General features: G+C 40.5%; 1 protein-coding gene across 6 annotated transcripts in view; it reads left to right on the forward strand.

The window, feature by feature from the left end:
- LRP6 (LDL receptor related protein 6) overlaps positions 1-17,933 on the forward strand; it is a 112,228-nt gene that overhangs the window by 45,647 nt on the left and 48,648 nt on the right. For all 6 annotated transcript variants that reach the window (XM_086610483.1, XM_086610482.1, XM_086610481.1 and 3 more), the window contains exons 3-4: positions 7,933-8,129; positions 8,857-8,988. In XM_086610483.1, coding sequence (XP_086466609.1) covers positions 7,933-8,129; positions 8,857-8,988 — 329 coding nt within the window. The remainder of the gene's footprint in view (positions 1-7,932; positions 8,130-8,856; positions 8,989-17,933) is intronic.

Raw genomic sequence — 17,933 nt, forward strand, 5'->3', positions numbered from 1 at the left:
AGAGAATAGAGTGTAAAAAGGAAAAGATTTTAATTAGTGTCACTGGCAGTATTAAAGTATTGAAGTTCAGACCTCAATGGTCTAAAATTTGGAATGAGTGAAAGGGAAACGTTCTTGGAATATTTCTGAATCTGTAAGAAATCCGTAACTTTTTTGTCTTTTTATTCCTGTAGTCTATCACGTCTCTACACCTGGCACTACACAAGAATTAAAATTTAAAGATTTATGTGTCAGAGAAGGGCATTGATATGCATGGATGCTTTGCTTCTTGCTTGCAGGGGTCTGGATAGTGGAAGAGTACAGTAGGCAGATGGAGGGAATATGCAGGGGAGAAACAAAGGAAGCCTTGATTTTATTTTCTTTTTCTGTCACCTCTTCGGACAGTACCTAGTTATAGGATCCCTTTGGAGTCGGTGAGTCTCTGCATCAGAACTGGTAAGCAGCATGACAGCACTGGCAGTAGCACAGTAAATATGTGGCAGAGTCATAAATTCATGAGAAAACCTCTACAGCAAATTTTACAGGGATGATGTACCATTTGTTACCTGCTAGCCCTGGGATTTATTAGCCCTAGCTGCTCCAAGTGATGGGCTTGTTAGAATAAAGAGGAAGAGTGCAGAAGTTGATGACTAATGCCCTTGGTTTGCTAGTGAGAGAAAGGAATGAACAGTTTTTCATGTCAGAATGTAGTAATTAAAAAATTAAATCGATGCATAGAAGAGATGGTTTTGTTTTTTGCAGCTCTCGCCCTGCTCTTATCAGAGCGAACAGTTGCTTTTTGTGGGACTAATTAAACAAAACTGAATTGCAGACAGCTCTCCTGTGAGTAGAGTACCCGAGATAGGTTGGCCTGCTAAGGCAGCTCTTGAATTAATTTTCTCTTCCTTTACCCTGCAGCAGCAGTTCTAATTAATAAGTTAACACGTTACTGGCTGAAGGGAAATGCACTTACAAGGTCCCCCAGGAAGTGTTTGTGCTAATGAGATGGGTTTTGAGGCCACTGTAAGAAAACATACTTTCAGCAACTGTCAGAAAGCTGGGAAGCTCTTGTGAGGAGGTGAATGTCTTAAGTTTGCACTCGAGCATTGATTTTTCTAGTTTCTGTTTTCAAGCATCAGCTCATGTCTGTCTGCCAGATGATTAGTTGCAGATTTGATAAAACACTAAAAATACTGTGTCCCTGCATTTAGAAGAATTTGGTTTTCATTATTTGCGTATAATGTGAACAATAATATGACCTTACGTGCAAGGTATAAAATATTGCGTTCTGTGTATTTCTGTGAGATAAAAATGCTTAATACCCTCAAGCAGTGAAGAGGTACCAGTCTATGGTGAAAATCTTGTTCCAATACCTCACCAACATGTTACAGGCCAGTGCAGAAGACGAATAGTGCCCTAATTAAAAGTGTTGGAGAAGCCTGCATAAGCAGAATTATTTAGATTATTTGGACACAGAGCTAGGGTGAATTTCTTGGTTCTTGCCCAAAGTGCTTCTGAAATAAAATGCTGGAAAGGTGGAACTTCAAAACATCTGTAGTTGACTGCGCAGGATACACATACACTGTGTGTATAGCTGGAGTCACTAGGTCACAGGTCTCTGCGTGTTTCTAGACTTTAAATGAAAATATGTAGTACAGGGTGATTAGCCCAGGTGGATCCGTGGAGCAGCTCATGGGTATAGCTTCCAAGACCTGAGATGGCAAATGCTGAATCAGTTCAGGATCGTAGCCCTGCTGAAAGCAAAGGAAGAGCAGCTTCAGTTAGGAAGCACATAGACCACTCCGCAGGCATTGGATCTGCTGGTGCACCTTCCTTCCTAACTCCCTCTTCTCCTCCTGCTAGCTTCCCAGTCTCCTCCTGTCTTGCCAGAGGCCTTTCCTCTACACTGCTGGTCATGATGGTGTTTGCCTGAAAAATGACCTGCAGAATGACTTCATTCCTCAACCATGGTTTTACTTCTGATTGACTTTTTCAAGCTGTCGTTGAAGGTGGGATTTGAAATGTCCTTGTTAGACCTGTTGTTACATACGCTTTCTAGAAACACAGGGCAACTGTGGCTTAAAGAAGTGGCAAAAGAGAAAATATTTTGGTTTTAAAAGACAATATTGTATCTCTCAAGTCATGTTTCCTGTTTACTTTCTCAGGTAATTAGAACCAGGCATGTACTCTGATAGGAATACTTGAACAAGCATTTTCATGGTAAAAATCCAGCTTAATTTTCCAACTTTGCTTTGGAAACATTTTTGTTAGGTTGGCAGGAGAGGAAAACCTTGTAAGCTTCTGAGAGAACCAGCGCTGCCTGCACTCCTAGTGGCATCCTCAGTACGGTGTTATCCAGTTGTCTATTGGTCTTTCATCCTGCTTCATCTGATGGTGTGCAGGGTTTGGGCTGTGAGTGCTTCGGCCACTTGCTAATGTTTCCAATTGTCGCAAGTCAAAGCTCTGTAATTCTTGTGGTTTCCTGAATGCTGAGGCATTAAGTAATCTGTAGATGGAGATAAACATTTTGCGTAAAATATTATCATTTGCTTCATGCAAACCTGTCTGTTACATGCTTTCTTTAACACGATGAGCACTAAAAGCAAACTTCAGAAGACGGGTCTTTACATTTTTAATATTTCATGAAGGAAGATGTGATGGTAATTGCAGCATAACAACTTTGTTTTGTTTTTCTTGTACCCGGGCAGTGGGGAAAGCCTGATAAAAGTATAGCCCCTGGGTGTTTTTAACTGAAAATGGATCTGGTATAGCATAAGGAGGAAAATAACAGTCAGTAAATGCAAGTATGAGCATCCTGTAAAGACTTTTCAACAATGTGTAGACTAATCAGAAAGCTTTTACCTCTAGATGGTATGAATTTCCATCTTTTAATATTGTACTGCCATTGAATGCCTATATGATAAATTTTGGCAGTGTATGTGAAGTTGCCCACTAAGGCGTAGTATCGTGCTTCACTACAGTGCCTTGCTGTCCTTGTAATGGCTGGAATTCGGGAGTATGAAAACAAACAGCGAGTTCCTGCTTCTTATGTTTGGTGATGACTATAATGTCAGTATTGCTTTGGTCACATCAGAATAGGATTTTTCTCATGATAGGAATAAAAAGACCAAGGAGAGATCCCAAGTAAAGGTGCAAGTCTGGTCACATGGAAGTATTCCCTGGGAGAGAAATGTTACATACCATTTTTCCTTATTAGAAATCTAATTTCTAACACATATCCAGATGCTAGCAAGGATGTGTATCCCCCCTGAATGAAGCTGATATAAGAAAATGCAGCAGAAAAGGGTAGTGTTGTACACTCAAGCAGTACAAACACTGCACCTGCTTATTTTAGTGTCATTACCACATCATATTGGGTATGAGCTTCAAATGAAAACTTAAATGTCCGCTCTATTTTATGCTTCTGTCCCAGTTTTTTGCTGCCTAAAACTCCAATTTTCTCAGCTGCTAATTATGGGATTACGTAGTGTATCTCATTAATGAATTTCTTCATTTTGCAGGCAGAATCAATCTGTTCCAAATTATTTAGCATGCAAGATGGAAATATACCTACACTAAAAATATTTGATTCTTTTTTTATTTCCCCAGATCAATGATCTATGATATCCTAAAAAGCAGGTACTTGCATTCATTCTTCAGGTTATGGAAATAGAAATCCCTGGGTAATAAATGAAGTGGTAAATGTATGTGTGCTTATGTAAGATCATTTACATTTTGTGTGTAATTGTGTCACTGTACCTTACTGTAGGAGAATTGGATTAGCTTTATGAAATTAAGGCATCTCAGATCAGTGGAAACGGTCAAGCAAACATCAGGCATCTCTGTGCTTTCTGAATATCATCCGTTTGGGATGGTGGTTGATCCTCCCTGGCTCAGGCTGTGGGTGCATGTCCCACTACAGAACTTGTCCCACTACAGAACTTGTCCCACTGGTGGAAAAGGTCACTGCCAAGAGCCTGCCCATAGCTGCTCAGCATGGTCTCTCATCCAGGTGCTGCTGTATCCTCAGGCTGGATAACTGAATTGCCCATGTGCACAGTGTCTCACTGGCTGGTTGGTTTAATCCTTCATTTTCATATGTCATTGCTTACCCTTATTTTGGGTGAGTGGAGTTTAGAGGCATAAGAGAGCACTTTAATACAGTTTTCCCTCTTATGTTCACTCTTTAGCATTGCGTATTAATATGAATTACTTTCATTTTTTTTTCCCCAGTGTTCACAGTTGTATTTGAAATGGGATTGCAAAGACTGATACAACAGTAGATTTTTATTTTCTTTTTCACTGTCTGATTGCATAGGAAATGGTAATAGGTATGGGATCCTCCAGAGGGACACTGGAGAAATGGATTGAAGCATAGATGTGAAAATTCTTGCACCCTGCCCTAGAGATGGAGTGCAGGCAGCCTCAGAGGTCACCTGAAAGGTGTTTTGCTACAGTGAAGCTGGAATGTTAGTGGTTTAGAGATGTACAGGCCAGACTGTGTAAAGTACCCCAGGTTTTCTGCAGGTGTTCTGGTTAGTTTGTGAAATTAGAGAACTGTAATGCAGTCAGAATAGAAGGAATTTGATTAACGGAAAGTGTTTACTTGTTTATTTGTAAGGAGAAAGGCTATTATGCTTGAATATAAAACACTATCTGTTAAAATTCTAGGGAAAAATCATAATTCTGGTGATATTTTATATTTATATTATCTTAATTTTTGGTGGCTTTCTTTTGACATGAAGAATAATTCAATTTCATAGCTATAATCTAGTTTCGGATTTGAATGCTAGTACTAGTTGAAAGAGAGAGGCAGGCTGAGGAAATCCTTGTTGTGATAAAGGGTATGAATGTAAAGTTGATCTTTTTTGGTAATTTTCCTGTTAATTTTTATTTCAAGCAAGTTTAGTCTTTGTCTGAAATGCATATTAGCTGAAGCAGGAGCTTTTTTGTCATTGTTAGTATAAAACTGGATGGGTAGTCTGAATTTCAGAGTTCAGTAGCCCCTTTTGCAATGCCTCCTTTAACTTGTTTATTATTTTTCCTTGATGTTTATCTTTACAAAGTATTTCACAGGCCTCTGACAGAATAAAAATAGAACAGAGGTGAATGTATTTAAATTGGATCTATGTTTTCTTCAGGCAATAGAAAACTCTTTACTATAGTAAGCTTTTATTGTATTTGCGTCTCTGATTACTATGATGATACTATAAATAGTTGTCTTAAGGAAATCGTGATACACAGCACAGATGGAATCTAATTTCTGTGGAAACTGCTTGTTTTCTCTCTTTTTCTCTTCCTGCCTTCCTTCTCTGCCGTCCCTTTCTGTATTTCCTTCCCAGCCAACTAAACAGAGTAGAGATGGTGAAGTTTTAAATATCAATCGCTATCAAGATTTTTAAGGCAAATTTGTGTGATTATATGCCTGGCGCAGGGAAGGTTATTAAAGTTAGTGTGTGCTTAGTGCTGTCTAATATGTAGCCAATTTGCATGTTGCTGAAGCCCTAGAGATGTCTCCTGAACGAATAACATTACTCCTTATCCTCATCTCTCACTTTCTCATCATCTCTGGTGTCTCTTTTTAACGAGACTAATGATACGAGTGCAGCAGTTTGAAGGAACTGAAGAGCTTAGTGAAGGATAATAGGATGTAGTGTTTTTTGCTGCCGTATCCCTTGTTCCAATCAAGCCTGGGCTGATAACGTAGAGGCTGAAGGTAGTTGCCACCAAAGAGCTGTCAGGTCGTGTCAGTCCAATTACACCTGCAGCGCCGTACCTGAGTTGGTGGCTTTATTAGCGAGGTCAGAAACGTGGTTACCCGGCTGCTCCCTGACCTTGCGTGGGTGCTTGTGAAACACACGGTGGGTGGGAAGTGCCTGCTCCTGTCAACCATGCGCAGCACTTGAGTACTGCAGGTGACATTCTGGTCCCCTTCATTCAGCCAGGTGTATTTAATAAATAATCGATCAAGGCAGAAGCTGGGACTTCCCACCTGCCAAGAAGTGGATTGCATTTTAAAGTGAATTGCAAGATAGGCTTCTCTTGTGCATGAGAATGCTGTCTTTGGTGCAGGTTTGGTCGTAGTGAGAGCTTTGGACTTTTATTGCTTCTGTCTCATATGACAAATGTCATAAATTTGTCATAAAGACTTAGTCTCCAAGCCTGCTATAAACTAAAATTATTCAAATCTGAAGGCATTTGAAGGTTTGGGGGTGGGGTTGGTAAAAATGTTTACAGAATTAGAATGCCTTTATTCTTGGTACTGGAGTGTGTTGTGTCATTCTGGCTTCACTGTTTGCCTGGTAGGTTTCAGCTGTAAATTATATTACAATGATCTTTTGTAAGATGCTTAGTTGGTGCATTTAATTAGAAGCAAATATATACCTGACTCCAGACAGAGATAAGAAATAAAAGACAGTATGTCCTACTTTTGAGTGCAAAATATCAAGAAATAGAAAATTTTGTTTAGTGTAGAATTGGAACACCAGAGTGACAAGTAAGGGAATGCAAGTGTTTTTCTCGGGAGCAGAAAAAAATAGAAGCTTTAAAGATAATGCATCTTTTTCCAGAAGCTAAGGTGAAAGAGCGGTAATGACTGCAGTCTCTTTGTACTCAGAATCGTTGGCAGAAGACACCTTCAAGTTTCTTGCTTTAATATACTCTTCTATTATATTTTAACAGAAAATATTTGAAAAATAAGAGTATCTTTGTCCTCTACTAAAGCAGTTCTGTTACCGACTTCTTTGCAAAAGTGATGCATACAGTGTGGGGATGTTTTCTCAGTAAATATACAGATAATGACTCTTCCCTGCAAGAAGAAAATTCAGAGGCTGGTGTTCCCAGTGTACCCTGTACGTGAAGGAGTAGTAGAGCTGCGTGTCAATTCCTTAGGCTTTCAATCTGGGAAAGAGATGGCCGTCTCCACTGTTCAGTGGGAGCTTGTGCGCATGGGAATGCGTGTGCACTCATGCAGTTAAGAAGAATGGAGGTGGGAAGAAGCGCTTGTCTAAATGGTACTTGTGTGGCCCTGCTTTGAGCAGGATGTTGGTCCAGGTGACCTCCATGGTCCTCTCCACCCTAAGTTTTTCTATGATTCTGAATAAAATCATCTGTAAGAATTGAGCTATTTAATTCCAGTTCTGAGGAACCTGGGTACAGATAATTAGTTTCTACATCACAAAAACTGTCTCCAGTAATGTTTGTGCTGCATTTTTGTGATGGCTAATGAGCATGTGTTTGTATATATACATAAAATATATGGATATACTCTTTAATTTTGTTTATGAACCTGGAGACAGACGGTGACCCAGTTTGCTCAGAAATGATACCATTACCATAGCAGAAGATCAGTAGAACTCTGTTTAATGACACTTCTTATAATAAAAACAATAGCTTAATAATTATCATAATAATGAATGATGAAAAGTAACTTGAAGGATTTCTTTACTGTGAAACTATTTGCCATCAGAGTATTTTTCTGATGGTTCAAAAGAGCAAAACTGGAAGAGATGGATGGACTGCTAATTGACCAAATGTTGTCTTGGTTTGAAAGCTGCAGAGGCTGAAAATGATGGCGATGATAAATCAGCAGATAGCAGTCAGACTGGCATAGAATCATCTGGCATTCTCCCCACTTGTGCATCGTGACTCAGAGCCCCACAGGTGTTGAGCATTCAAAGGGTGCGAAGACATAGCTGCAGACTTAAGTAAGGATTTCAGCCAGCATCTCTTGGCCATCTCGGCATCAGTAGGCAGTCTGGAAATAGACTCCTGTGTTGCTCCCCTGTATCATTCCCCAAACAGGGTGCACTGTATTTGTTCACCATAAACAAATACGAAGTTTTGGTCAACAGTAATTGCACTGTAAAACTTCTTTTCACAAAGACTGTGTTCAATCAAAACTGTAGCATGAGTTGTGTTTGAGCATTCATTTTCATCCCTGTACTCTATTAGGCAAGCGGTGGTTAAAGGCTCCCTTCCACATCCTTTTGCTTTGACGCTCTTTGGGGACACGTTGTACTGGACTGACTGGAACACGCATTCGATCTTGGCCTGCAGCAAGTACTCTGGGGAGGACCTGCGTGAAATACATTCCAATATCTTCTCTCCCATGGATATCCACGCTTTCAGCCAAAAGAGGCAGCCAAATGGTAAGCTGTCTTGATTTCTTTTTTCAACTGCAAGTTGGAACCGATTTGCAAAAATCTTAATTAGTCTTTCTGTATGGCGGTGGGTGGCTTCACTCACGTCATGATGCAATTTTTCCAATGCAGAGATTGGGAAAAGACCCAAAGAGAAACCAAATATTCTCTACATTGTTTTATGAAGTGAAAAAAAAAAAAAAATCTTTTTTCTGCCTGCCACATTCATCCCGTTGTCATATTCCTTTTTCTGTTTCATGTGCCATAACTTTAGGCAACATGGTATTTTTATTTTTTCCAAGTAGTAGTTCCTGAATGGAAAGTAGATGATATTAAGCAAGACTCGCTCTGTGTAATAACCACTGTCTTAACCATTGTGTTAATTTACTGTGTTTGCATTTTGGTTTTATGTATACAACCTACTATACATTCGGCACTGACATGCTGAATAGTCTGTGAAAACGAGAAGAGCAGAGCTGAAACAAGGCTCTTGTTTAGAGCTAAATGCTGCTTCCCCAAGGAAGGAAACAGTCAACATCCGTGTGTTTTGGTACCATGAATAACCCTGCTACTCAACACTTGGAATTAATTTTTCCTTGTTCTGTATTTATCATTTCCTCCTTTAATCTGTGTTGCTGCCACCGATTCTACCACTCAAATGCCTTATGTGTCTTAACACATGAGATGAGATCATTCATTATCAGCAGCATTAATCTATGTGATTTATGTTTAACAGCTACAAACCCATGTGGAATTAATAATGGTGGCTGCTCCCACTTGTGTTTGATGTCTCCTACCAAGCCCTCTTATCAGTGTGCATGTCCCACTGGTGTGAAACTTCTTGAGAATGGAAAGACCTGCAAAGATGGTAGGCTTTATTTTTAAAAATCGTTTTAGCTTAAGCACAAAATAGCTTTTGGAGGGAAAGGGGTTCTTCGAGCTTCACTATTAATGCATATTAGGGGTGGCAAATTGTGAAATCATGCATGCTTTTGTGGTACAGATAAGAGTGATTGGAAAATGCCCTCTGCTTTTCAAAAAAGAAAGAGGCTCATGGCTGAAGAGCAGGTTACCTCCAGTTACAAAATTTAGGTTGCACTTCTGTCCCTGCAAGATTTTGGGGGTCTCTGCTGTTCCCTTTTCTTAGAGAAGATGATACCTACCTCCTCTATTGTCTCTAAAATGTTTCTAACATTGTTTTTCATTAATTACTATTTGACTAATAGGATTGTACAATTAAAATAATTTTTTTTTTTTAAAGATCTGGTGTCCATTTATTACACACACGCACCTGGAATCCCTTTCAGTTCACATGCATGAAGTTAGGCGCCTGCATCTGTATGTAGGAACTGGAAAGAATGGCATGGTTTTTAGAGGTGTTGAAAGTGTTCAGCCTTAAAACCCAAGACGAGATCAAGACTTAGGGCTGCTAGCACTCACCCCAAATTATTTAGAAGGTGTCTCGTTATGGGCTAATGTATATGATTTTAAGTTGTTATATTTTGTAAGTATAGGTCTTGTGATGTTATGCTGTGGTTGCTGTAGAACATTAACAGGATCAAAATAAACACTGGGAGATAATTAGCTTGCTCATAAATAACCATCTTTTATGCAGATCATCTCTCTATGACAAAGGTAAAGGGAGGAAGAAACAGAAAGATACAGTAGAATTTACTGTGATTAGGCTAAGTAAAATGTATACGGAAATATTTTTGTTAAATTGTCATTTTATATTTTAAAAATTCTTCTAGACTTGTCAGCTACTGTTCAGTGTTTTCTTTAATTTCATGCTATTTCGTGCTCTCTGCTGATTATTTTTGTGTGTCTGTTTGTGTCTGTGTGAACCTTGTTAAAATAAATTGCAGCTTTTTATGTGAAAAACTCAAAAGCAGCTCCTAAATTAGCCTTGCAGGGTTGTTTGTAAGAACTTACCAATACATGCACAAGATGTTTTTCTTCCATTTCTGCTAGTACAAGGAACAAGCTTTAATAATAACTGCTCTGGGTTGGTCATGTTCAGTCAGAATGTGACACAAATTCATGTGCTTTTTAAAAAATTCTTGATACGCACGAATAAACTCCTTTGTGGCAATGGATAGCTAAAGCAGTTGTTACCCAATACAGGCATGTTTCCAAAAGCACAGCTGCACAAAAAGTCCTTGTGGGCGACAGGGAGTGGTGAAGATTTGGTTGCTTTCCAAGTAGAGGTAGAAAGGTAAGGTAGCAGAGGCTGAAGGACTAAGGACAACAGTTGAAAGCAGCCCTGGAGAGATCAAGAAAGAGACATTGCTTCCCTTTGACTTACTGCTGATAGGAAAAGGGCCAGGGACTTAAGGCAAGAGGGGCTATACGTTTTTACTCCCTGTATGCTGTGTTCTGAGGAACAGGTCGTTGTATCACAGAAGCACCTGCTTCCCTGCCTTGTTCAGCCCCATGTCCTCATGGAGGCAACCTGCCACACAGGCGAACTGCCCTGTGATGGAGTGCTGAATGGCACTTTTCTAGCGTATCAAAGTAAATTACCGAAGACAAGTAGAGAAATAGTATTAACAAACAAACAAACAAAAACCACCTTATTAAAAGAGCTTAACTTCTCATGCAGAGGTACTCAAAATCATCAGTTCACTTTTTCAGCCGTTCCTTATGTCTCAGCCGTTCGTTATGTCTCAGAATTTATAACTGAACTGTTGCTCTTTTCTCCTGTTCCCTGAACACGAGAAGACAAATTGCATGTTCCCAGTCAGCCGTAAAGTATATTTGACTCACAAAATATAACTCACATTTTATCAGAAATTTTATTAACCAATTTACTACAGCATGTTGTCCGTCTGTACGCAAAAAAACTTTATACAAGAATGTTTATTTATCTTATGCCTGTCAATATAATGTTGCATTTTTAACCACCATTCTGCTATTACATCTTTCCAAACACTCTGCCTCTGCCTTTTCCAGAAGAAAAATGGGTGGAGAGGGGAAGGAGAATATTAAGATTGTGTTTCTTTGGCTCAGTGGGTGTTGCATACCACTACTTCTTGGACTGAGAAACAAGTTAGCAGGTGACCCAACTGAAACAACCTGCTTCAACTGTGCATTCAGATCTGTTGGTTTCACTTAACTTCAATGATCCTCTGCAGAGCTTACTTCTGGGAGGAGCACGAGGGAGCTTCACGTTCGGCATTTAGAGCTGAGCTTACCCCAAAATAATGAAATATTTTTGACTGATTTTTCACTCGTCTCACTAAAGAGAGGTGCAGGTGGAAGGCTTAGGGCTTTTGTGAGTGACCTAAAACTTCCCAGAGCTCTTCAAGGCAAGAGAGTCACTGGAATTTCTTCTCGTAGTTGCAAAGCCTGCAATTACTGATTCGGGGAAGAGAGGAGAGCATGGCAGTCAAACGGAGCCGGACTAGCCCCAGACTAGATTTTGAGATGTAAATCTGTACGTGTTTGTGTGTTGACTTCTTTCATAGGCTGCTGGATGACCCTGGGGAAGTAAATTTATTTTCTTTTTTTCAGATGTGTGGGGTGGGGGGTTGGCTCTGATTTCTTTGGTGTTTTGTTTTTCCCTTTGTACTTGCCTGTTTACTATATCTGCTGTGAAGGTAGAGCTGAACCCTGAGAACTGGACGTTTTTACCTTGGATCGTTTCAGTATATATCTATTACGCTGAAACATTGAAACACCGAAACGCTGAGTGATTAAATCTCCATTTGCAATTAGAACATGTACATGACTGGGGGGAGGAAAAGGGATGGGAAGGATGACTTACAGGTGAAGAAAGGTGAAAAATGAGGGTAAGAGTTTCCTCTTATTTAAGATGGTTTTGTCTTTTAGCAGTAGACTAAAATCAGACTGGTTCCTAAACTGAATTGTTTTCCTGCTGAAAGGAGACTCTGAGGAGAGAACTTCATTTCACCCTGCACTGTTGAGAGCACTGGCCTGATTTGGAAAGATTTTGACGGGTGAATTTTGAATGCATGTTTGTGGTGTTTGCAGTGCTTTGGCATTGACAGATGATCCTTGCAGCCAAAGGTGAGGCTGGCTGACCCTCCCTGAGCAGTTTCCATGACAACCTAGCATTTTTGAATAATCTTGGTTTATAGGAAATCTTTTTCTCCCTCCCCTTTCTCCCAGTGTTAGTTTCTCGGTTTTTTGTTTTCATCACACCCTAGAGGAGTTTCACTGTTTCTTGTGAGATCTATGAATATAATACCCCCACTCCTCATTTAGAAACACTTCTCTGTAGTGTTTCTATGGAGGAGTGGATGATAACTTGGAATAAAATTAGCTGGTTTTTTTAATACCTGATAGTACTGGCTGGTTGCTCAAGTCTTAATTTCTGTTTCTCTTACTAAAGAAAACAATTAAGCTTGCTTGTAGTAAGCTTTCGCTCTCTCGTTGCCTAGGTGAAAGTCCGTAAATCTCTGTCCCTGCCCATGGCAGGGTGGTTGGAACTAGATGATCTTTAAGGTCCCTTCCAACCCAAACCATTCTATGATTCTAAGAAAAAGCGGTTTTCATGGCCACCTATTCCTTAGTCAGTAATGTGTGAAGCGAAGAGTCCTGTCTGAGCAGCCAGGCACTTCTACCGGAGAGCTTTTACCTACTGTTGACATATTAATGGTAATTTATTGTCATCTTCTGCAGGATGTACTGGGATTTCTCTTTTTCAGTAGTATAGGCACTGCTGTTGTGAGTTTGGCAGTGCTATGCTCAAATGACTTCTTTGATAGTTGCTTTTGTAAGAAAATCTAGGTTTGTCTTACGAGTTTGTCATTGGAGTTACATTCTTATTAGTGCTCAAAGATCCCTCTGTCCACGTGCTCAACTTCTGTCTTTGCTTATCGTGAATTTTATTTATCTCCTGCTCTTGCTGCTACCAATATGGATGTGTGAGAAAGCCAGTGGTGACTTCAGCTGAGCAAGGAGATGTGAGTTTCCTCATGAAGAAGCAGCACTTCAGACTTTCATTTCAGCCTTGCTTTGGCCATTTTGTTCTCTTCCAGGAGAAGTCTTTGTTTTGCCCATGGGTGCTCACATCTTATTTCCCTTGTAGGCCTGGAGGCAATAATCAGAAATTTGCACTTCCTTTTGCAATTTAGGGCTGCCCAATGGGTAATTTGCTTTGTCAGGAATAGCCAGAATCCTGATTTGACTGCACAGATCAAGATATTGGTTTAACACCCTAATTCTTTCATTTCCTTTAAAGGAAAGAAAAAAATATATGATTAATTTCAGATGCATGTCCTTTTGCCTTTGTAGTTTTAAGGTTGAACTTGTCCAAATGAAAAAAGCCTTGTTTATATTGTAGCATCAGGGGCTCTTTGACAATAGTGACTTCACAACTGAGGAAAGACATTTAGGAAAGAAATATTTTAGTCAAATGTGTGGTAATTCTTTTAAGTATGTATTAATAATCTTGATTTCTCTGATACAGAGAATGCATTATACATCTCCCAGGTCTAGCACTTCTTATGTATGAATTTCCTGAGTGTGTATCTGAGTAGCTGTACTAGCCTCAGCAACCACTGATGGGTTTAAAGTTCAATAACTTACAAATGACAGAGGCCTGTATATCATTGAGAAGATGTAATTAATTGTAAAGGCTAGCAGGGCATTAGATATTGGACTTTGAAACTATGCCGTTGCATGTATCTGCATGCTTGTTTTGTTTCCCTTTTTCTCACTCTTCCCTTGACTTCAGCTAGCACATAGATTTAGATTATTTTGGTTTTTAATAGTGACATTTTTGAGGAAAGTATTAGTTCCAGGACTAACGTGACCATCCATGAGCTTGTAATCCCAGCTTTCGAAGTGCTTAATAAAAGTAGGCTAAAGCTCTAAAAAATAAGCGTCTGAAGTAAAGCTTTTATGTCCATATTTAGACATCTTAAGTAAGGGACTTCATTTTAGAAAAATTGCTAACTATCCTGAATACCCCATGACTCGAGGCATTACTAAAAAGAATTTTGGTCCCCAATTTGAATAGTTTGGGATGTTTTTTTAAAATATAAATTACAAGTTGCTGAGACCGCTTAGGAGTGTATGGGAGACTAGCACAGAGGGTAGGCAGAAGGACCTGGCTTTAGATATCACAGAGTCACAGAATGTTAGGGATTGGAAGGGACCTCAAAGGATCATCTAGTCCAATCCCCCTGCCTGAGCAGGACCACCTAGATTAGATCACACAAGAACGTGTCCAGGCGGGTTTTGAACATCTCCAGAGAAGGAGACTCCACAGCCTCTCTGGGCAGCCTGTTCCAGTGTTCTGTTACCCTTATTGGGAAGAAGTTCTTCCTCATGTTTAAGCGGAACCTCCTATGTTCCAGCTTATATCCATTTCACCTTGTCCTATCATTGGATGCCAGTGAGAAGAGCCTGGCTCCATCCTTGTGACAGTCACCCTTTACATATTTATAAACATTAATGAGGTCCCCGCTTAGTCTCCTCTTCTCCAAGCTAGAGAGACCCAGCTCCCTCAGCCTTTCCTCATAAGGGAGATGCTCCACTCCCTTAATCATCTTGTGGCCCTGCACTGGACTCTCTCAAGCAGTTCCTTGTCCTTCTTGAACTGAGGGGCCCAGAACCGGACACAATATTTCAGATGCGGCCTCACCAGGGCAGAGTAGAGGGGGAGGAGAACCTCTCTCGACCTACTAACCACACCCCTTCTTATACACCCCAGGATGCCATTGGCCTTCTTGGTCACAAGGGCACATTGCTGTCTCATGGTCATCCTGCTGTCCACCAGGACCCCCAGGTCCCTTTCCCCTGTGCTGCTCCCCAACAGTTCAGTCCCCAACTTGTACTGGTACATGGGGTTGTTCTTACCCAAATGCAAGACTCTACACTTGCCGTTGTTGTATTTCATTCAATTTCTCCCTTCCCAACTCTCCAGCCTGTCCAGGTCTCTCTGAATGGCAGCACAGCCTTCAGGTGTTTCAGCCCCTCCTCCCAGTTTAGTGTCATCAGCAAACTTGCCGACCATGCACTCTATCCCCTCATCCAAGTCATCAATGAATATGTTAAACAATACAGGTCCCAGTACCGACCCTTGAGGGACTCCACTGGATATAGGGCTCCAACTGGACTCTGTCCCATTGACCGCTACTCTCTGGCTTCGATCCTTCAGCCAGCTCACAATCCACCTCAGTATCCCATCATCCAGACCACGCTTCCTCAGTTTAGCTGTGAGGATGTGTGATATGGGACAGTCATGTGCTTACTCTGTCTGCAAGTGTTTGCATGGGAACTTTGTGCACTGTGGTTTGAAGGCTATGAGCACACACCCCAGCCTACCTGGTGGTCTGTGCCCTCAAACCCAGCCCTACGTTTGAGACACACTTGTGTCTACAGGCATGCTTGTGTTGGGCGCAGTAGAGATCGCCAGTAGCTAGAAGACAGCAATGTGGGCAGTAAACTCTGCTCCTAGTGCCCTGCTTGTTTGTCTAGGCCACTTCATCCTTGAATATGCAGTCTGAGGTGTCTAGAGGAAAACATGCCTCAGGTCTGCATATGCATGCTGAGGCCAGAGCTCTGGTTGCAGCCTCGATGCACCTTTTGAGAGTGTTTGAGCCAGTCGAGGTTTGAGGTGTTTCACATGTTTGTGGCTCCTTCCAGTCCCCCACTAAGTGCTGATAAATTGAAAAGAAAAGGAGTTATGGTGACATGCAACCTGCATTGTCTTTTCCTGCCTTTTCATTCTTTTTTTGACATATGACGCCATACCTATGATGTTCTCCATCGTGCTTATCATCAGAGGCAGAGTTTTTCTTGGAGAGTCAGAGTGAAGGAGTCTGGACATCCTGCTGTGACATTTTAGCTTTTGCATCGTAACTGGTCTTTGGAATAGAAGTGAACAAAATTGGTGGATTCTGTTATGTCCTGGCAACCTTGAGTACCTTGAGCACTCTTCTGACTGAGTGGTGATCAGTACCTCGCCAGGTAAAATTTGTACAGCTGGCGTTTGCCTCAAGAGCAAATTGTTTGTTTTAGTTTTGAGACTGCTTTTTTTCCTTGACTGCTATGAAGGTGGTTAATGGGTCAGTCCATAAACGTGCCCAGCTCCTGCCTTTGTGATTTTTGCTATTGTCAGGACAAGCCTGAAGGCATTCAGAGTGATCTTTCCCTCAACCTGCCTTGAGGTGAGATGCTTCTCTGCTACTCCTTTTTCCTGAACAGAATGACTGGTGAACCAACTAAGCAGCTGAGGTGTCAGTTTGTAAATGGGTCGGTAATAGATCTAAAGTAAGCTTTAAACTTTTTATTGCTTGATTGGATGGGTGTGGGGGGGTAGTGTTTGGGGACTGGAATGTTAGCCAAGCCTCCAGATAAAGACCATGAAATTCTTAGCTCAAGGATCCAGAGTGCAACATGGGTTAGCTGAAAGCCAGTCATTTCCTGATGCTGAATTAAAGCTTAGACACAGTAGGTTATTTGACTGAACAACAATGTTGCAACCCGAAAGCAGGATACTGAAGCTGTTGAAATGGTTTGTCCTGGAGAAGAATTGGAAGGTCAATTGGTCAATTTTAAGGGTGAGTTTCAGCAAAGGCATGGTTGTATTCAACCGAGTCTTTCTGGGAATCTGGCATTGGTTCTTCAAAATGACTGTCAACTTCAGCTAGAGCACACAACTTGTTTTTAAATTATGCCTTACACTTTTTCTGTATATGGTAGACTAGATACAGCTTTCTAACTGTTTAGAAATCTGAGGTTAGTGCATTTGCTCAACCTTAGTTTTACTAGATAATGTAAAAAAGGTATTACTGTTTGGGTTTTTTAATATCATTTTCATAGTTTTGTTTAAAAGGTAGATTGGATAAATGACTGTGAAGGTAAGAAAGTACTACCAATTTCTTGCTTGCTTGAAGCTAAATAGTTGAGATTAGTTATATGTTAATACTTTATGAGACCATAATGCAGCTGAATGCTTGGATCTTGATGCTGAATTGTTTGAAATACTTAGTAGCAACAATTAAAGATGTACATGTAGACTACTGTGACAAGATAAGTTGCTTCTGCTTCTGTAATTGTGAAAAAATCTTACTAACATGCCTGTTTTCCATTTACTATGTCACATGCTTTACGTTATTTTGAGGGATGCATAGACATGCAATTACAGGTTCCCCTTCCTGATACTAATTAATGCGTAAAAGTTGTTCACTAGAAGAACAACTGAGTAATGTCTACAGTAGTGTTTTTGAACACAAGGTGTTTTAGACAGAGGATCCCAAAGCTGGTCTTAACCCATTCTGAACTACCAATCAGCAACACTCGTAATAATATTCTTGACTTCATTTGTTGAAAGGTGCTGTTTCTTGCAGGTTTGTGTAAGTGTCTTAGATGTTTTTAATGTGTTAAACTTGCTGTAAATGAAGCAATGGCTGTTTTGGCATTTCTCCAAAGTTTGGCATGCAGCGAGGTTTCATCTAGCACCAGCAACAATTACTGACTTTTTAAAAAAGAAATTTGGCATCAGACACCAAAATTATTTTTTCATCAGCAACCTGCTTGCTTTACTTTTTGCTCTTTCAGTCTTCTAGCCCTTATTTATACTTCTGTAAGATCAAGAGCAAGACATGGACAGAATGTGGTTTGGCGATGGCTCTTTCTCACTGAGATGAGTTTAGTCTCCTAAACCTTCCCTTCCCCCTGCTTTGTGTCCTCACATCTACATCAGTCCCTGACAAACCCTTTCCCCTCACTATTTGAGGAGAGCCGTTGCAACACACTTTCCCTGCATTCAGGACACACACATTTTTTCACCTTAGCTCAGGCTTCCCTGAGGCCTGAGGGACTCTTATCTCCCTGAGA

The sequence above is a fragment of the Tauraco erythrolophus genome, chromosome 4 (genome assembly GCF_009769465.1).
Source record: "Tauraco erythrolophus isolate bTauEry1 chromosome 4, bTauEry1.pri, whole genome shotgun sequence".
Classification (NCBI taxonomy): domain Eukaryota; kingdom Metazoa; phylum Chordata; class Aves; order Musophagiformes; family Musophagidae; genus Tauraco; species Tauraco erythrolophus.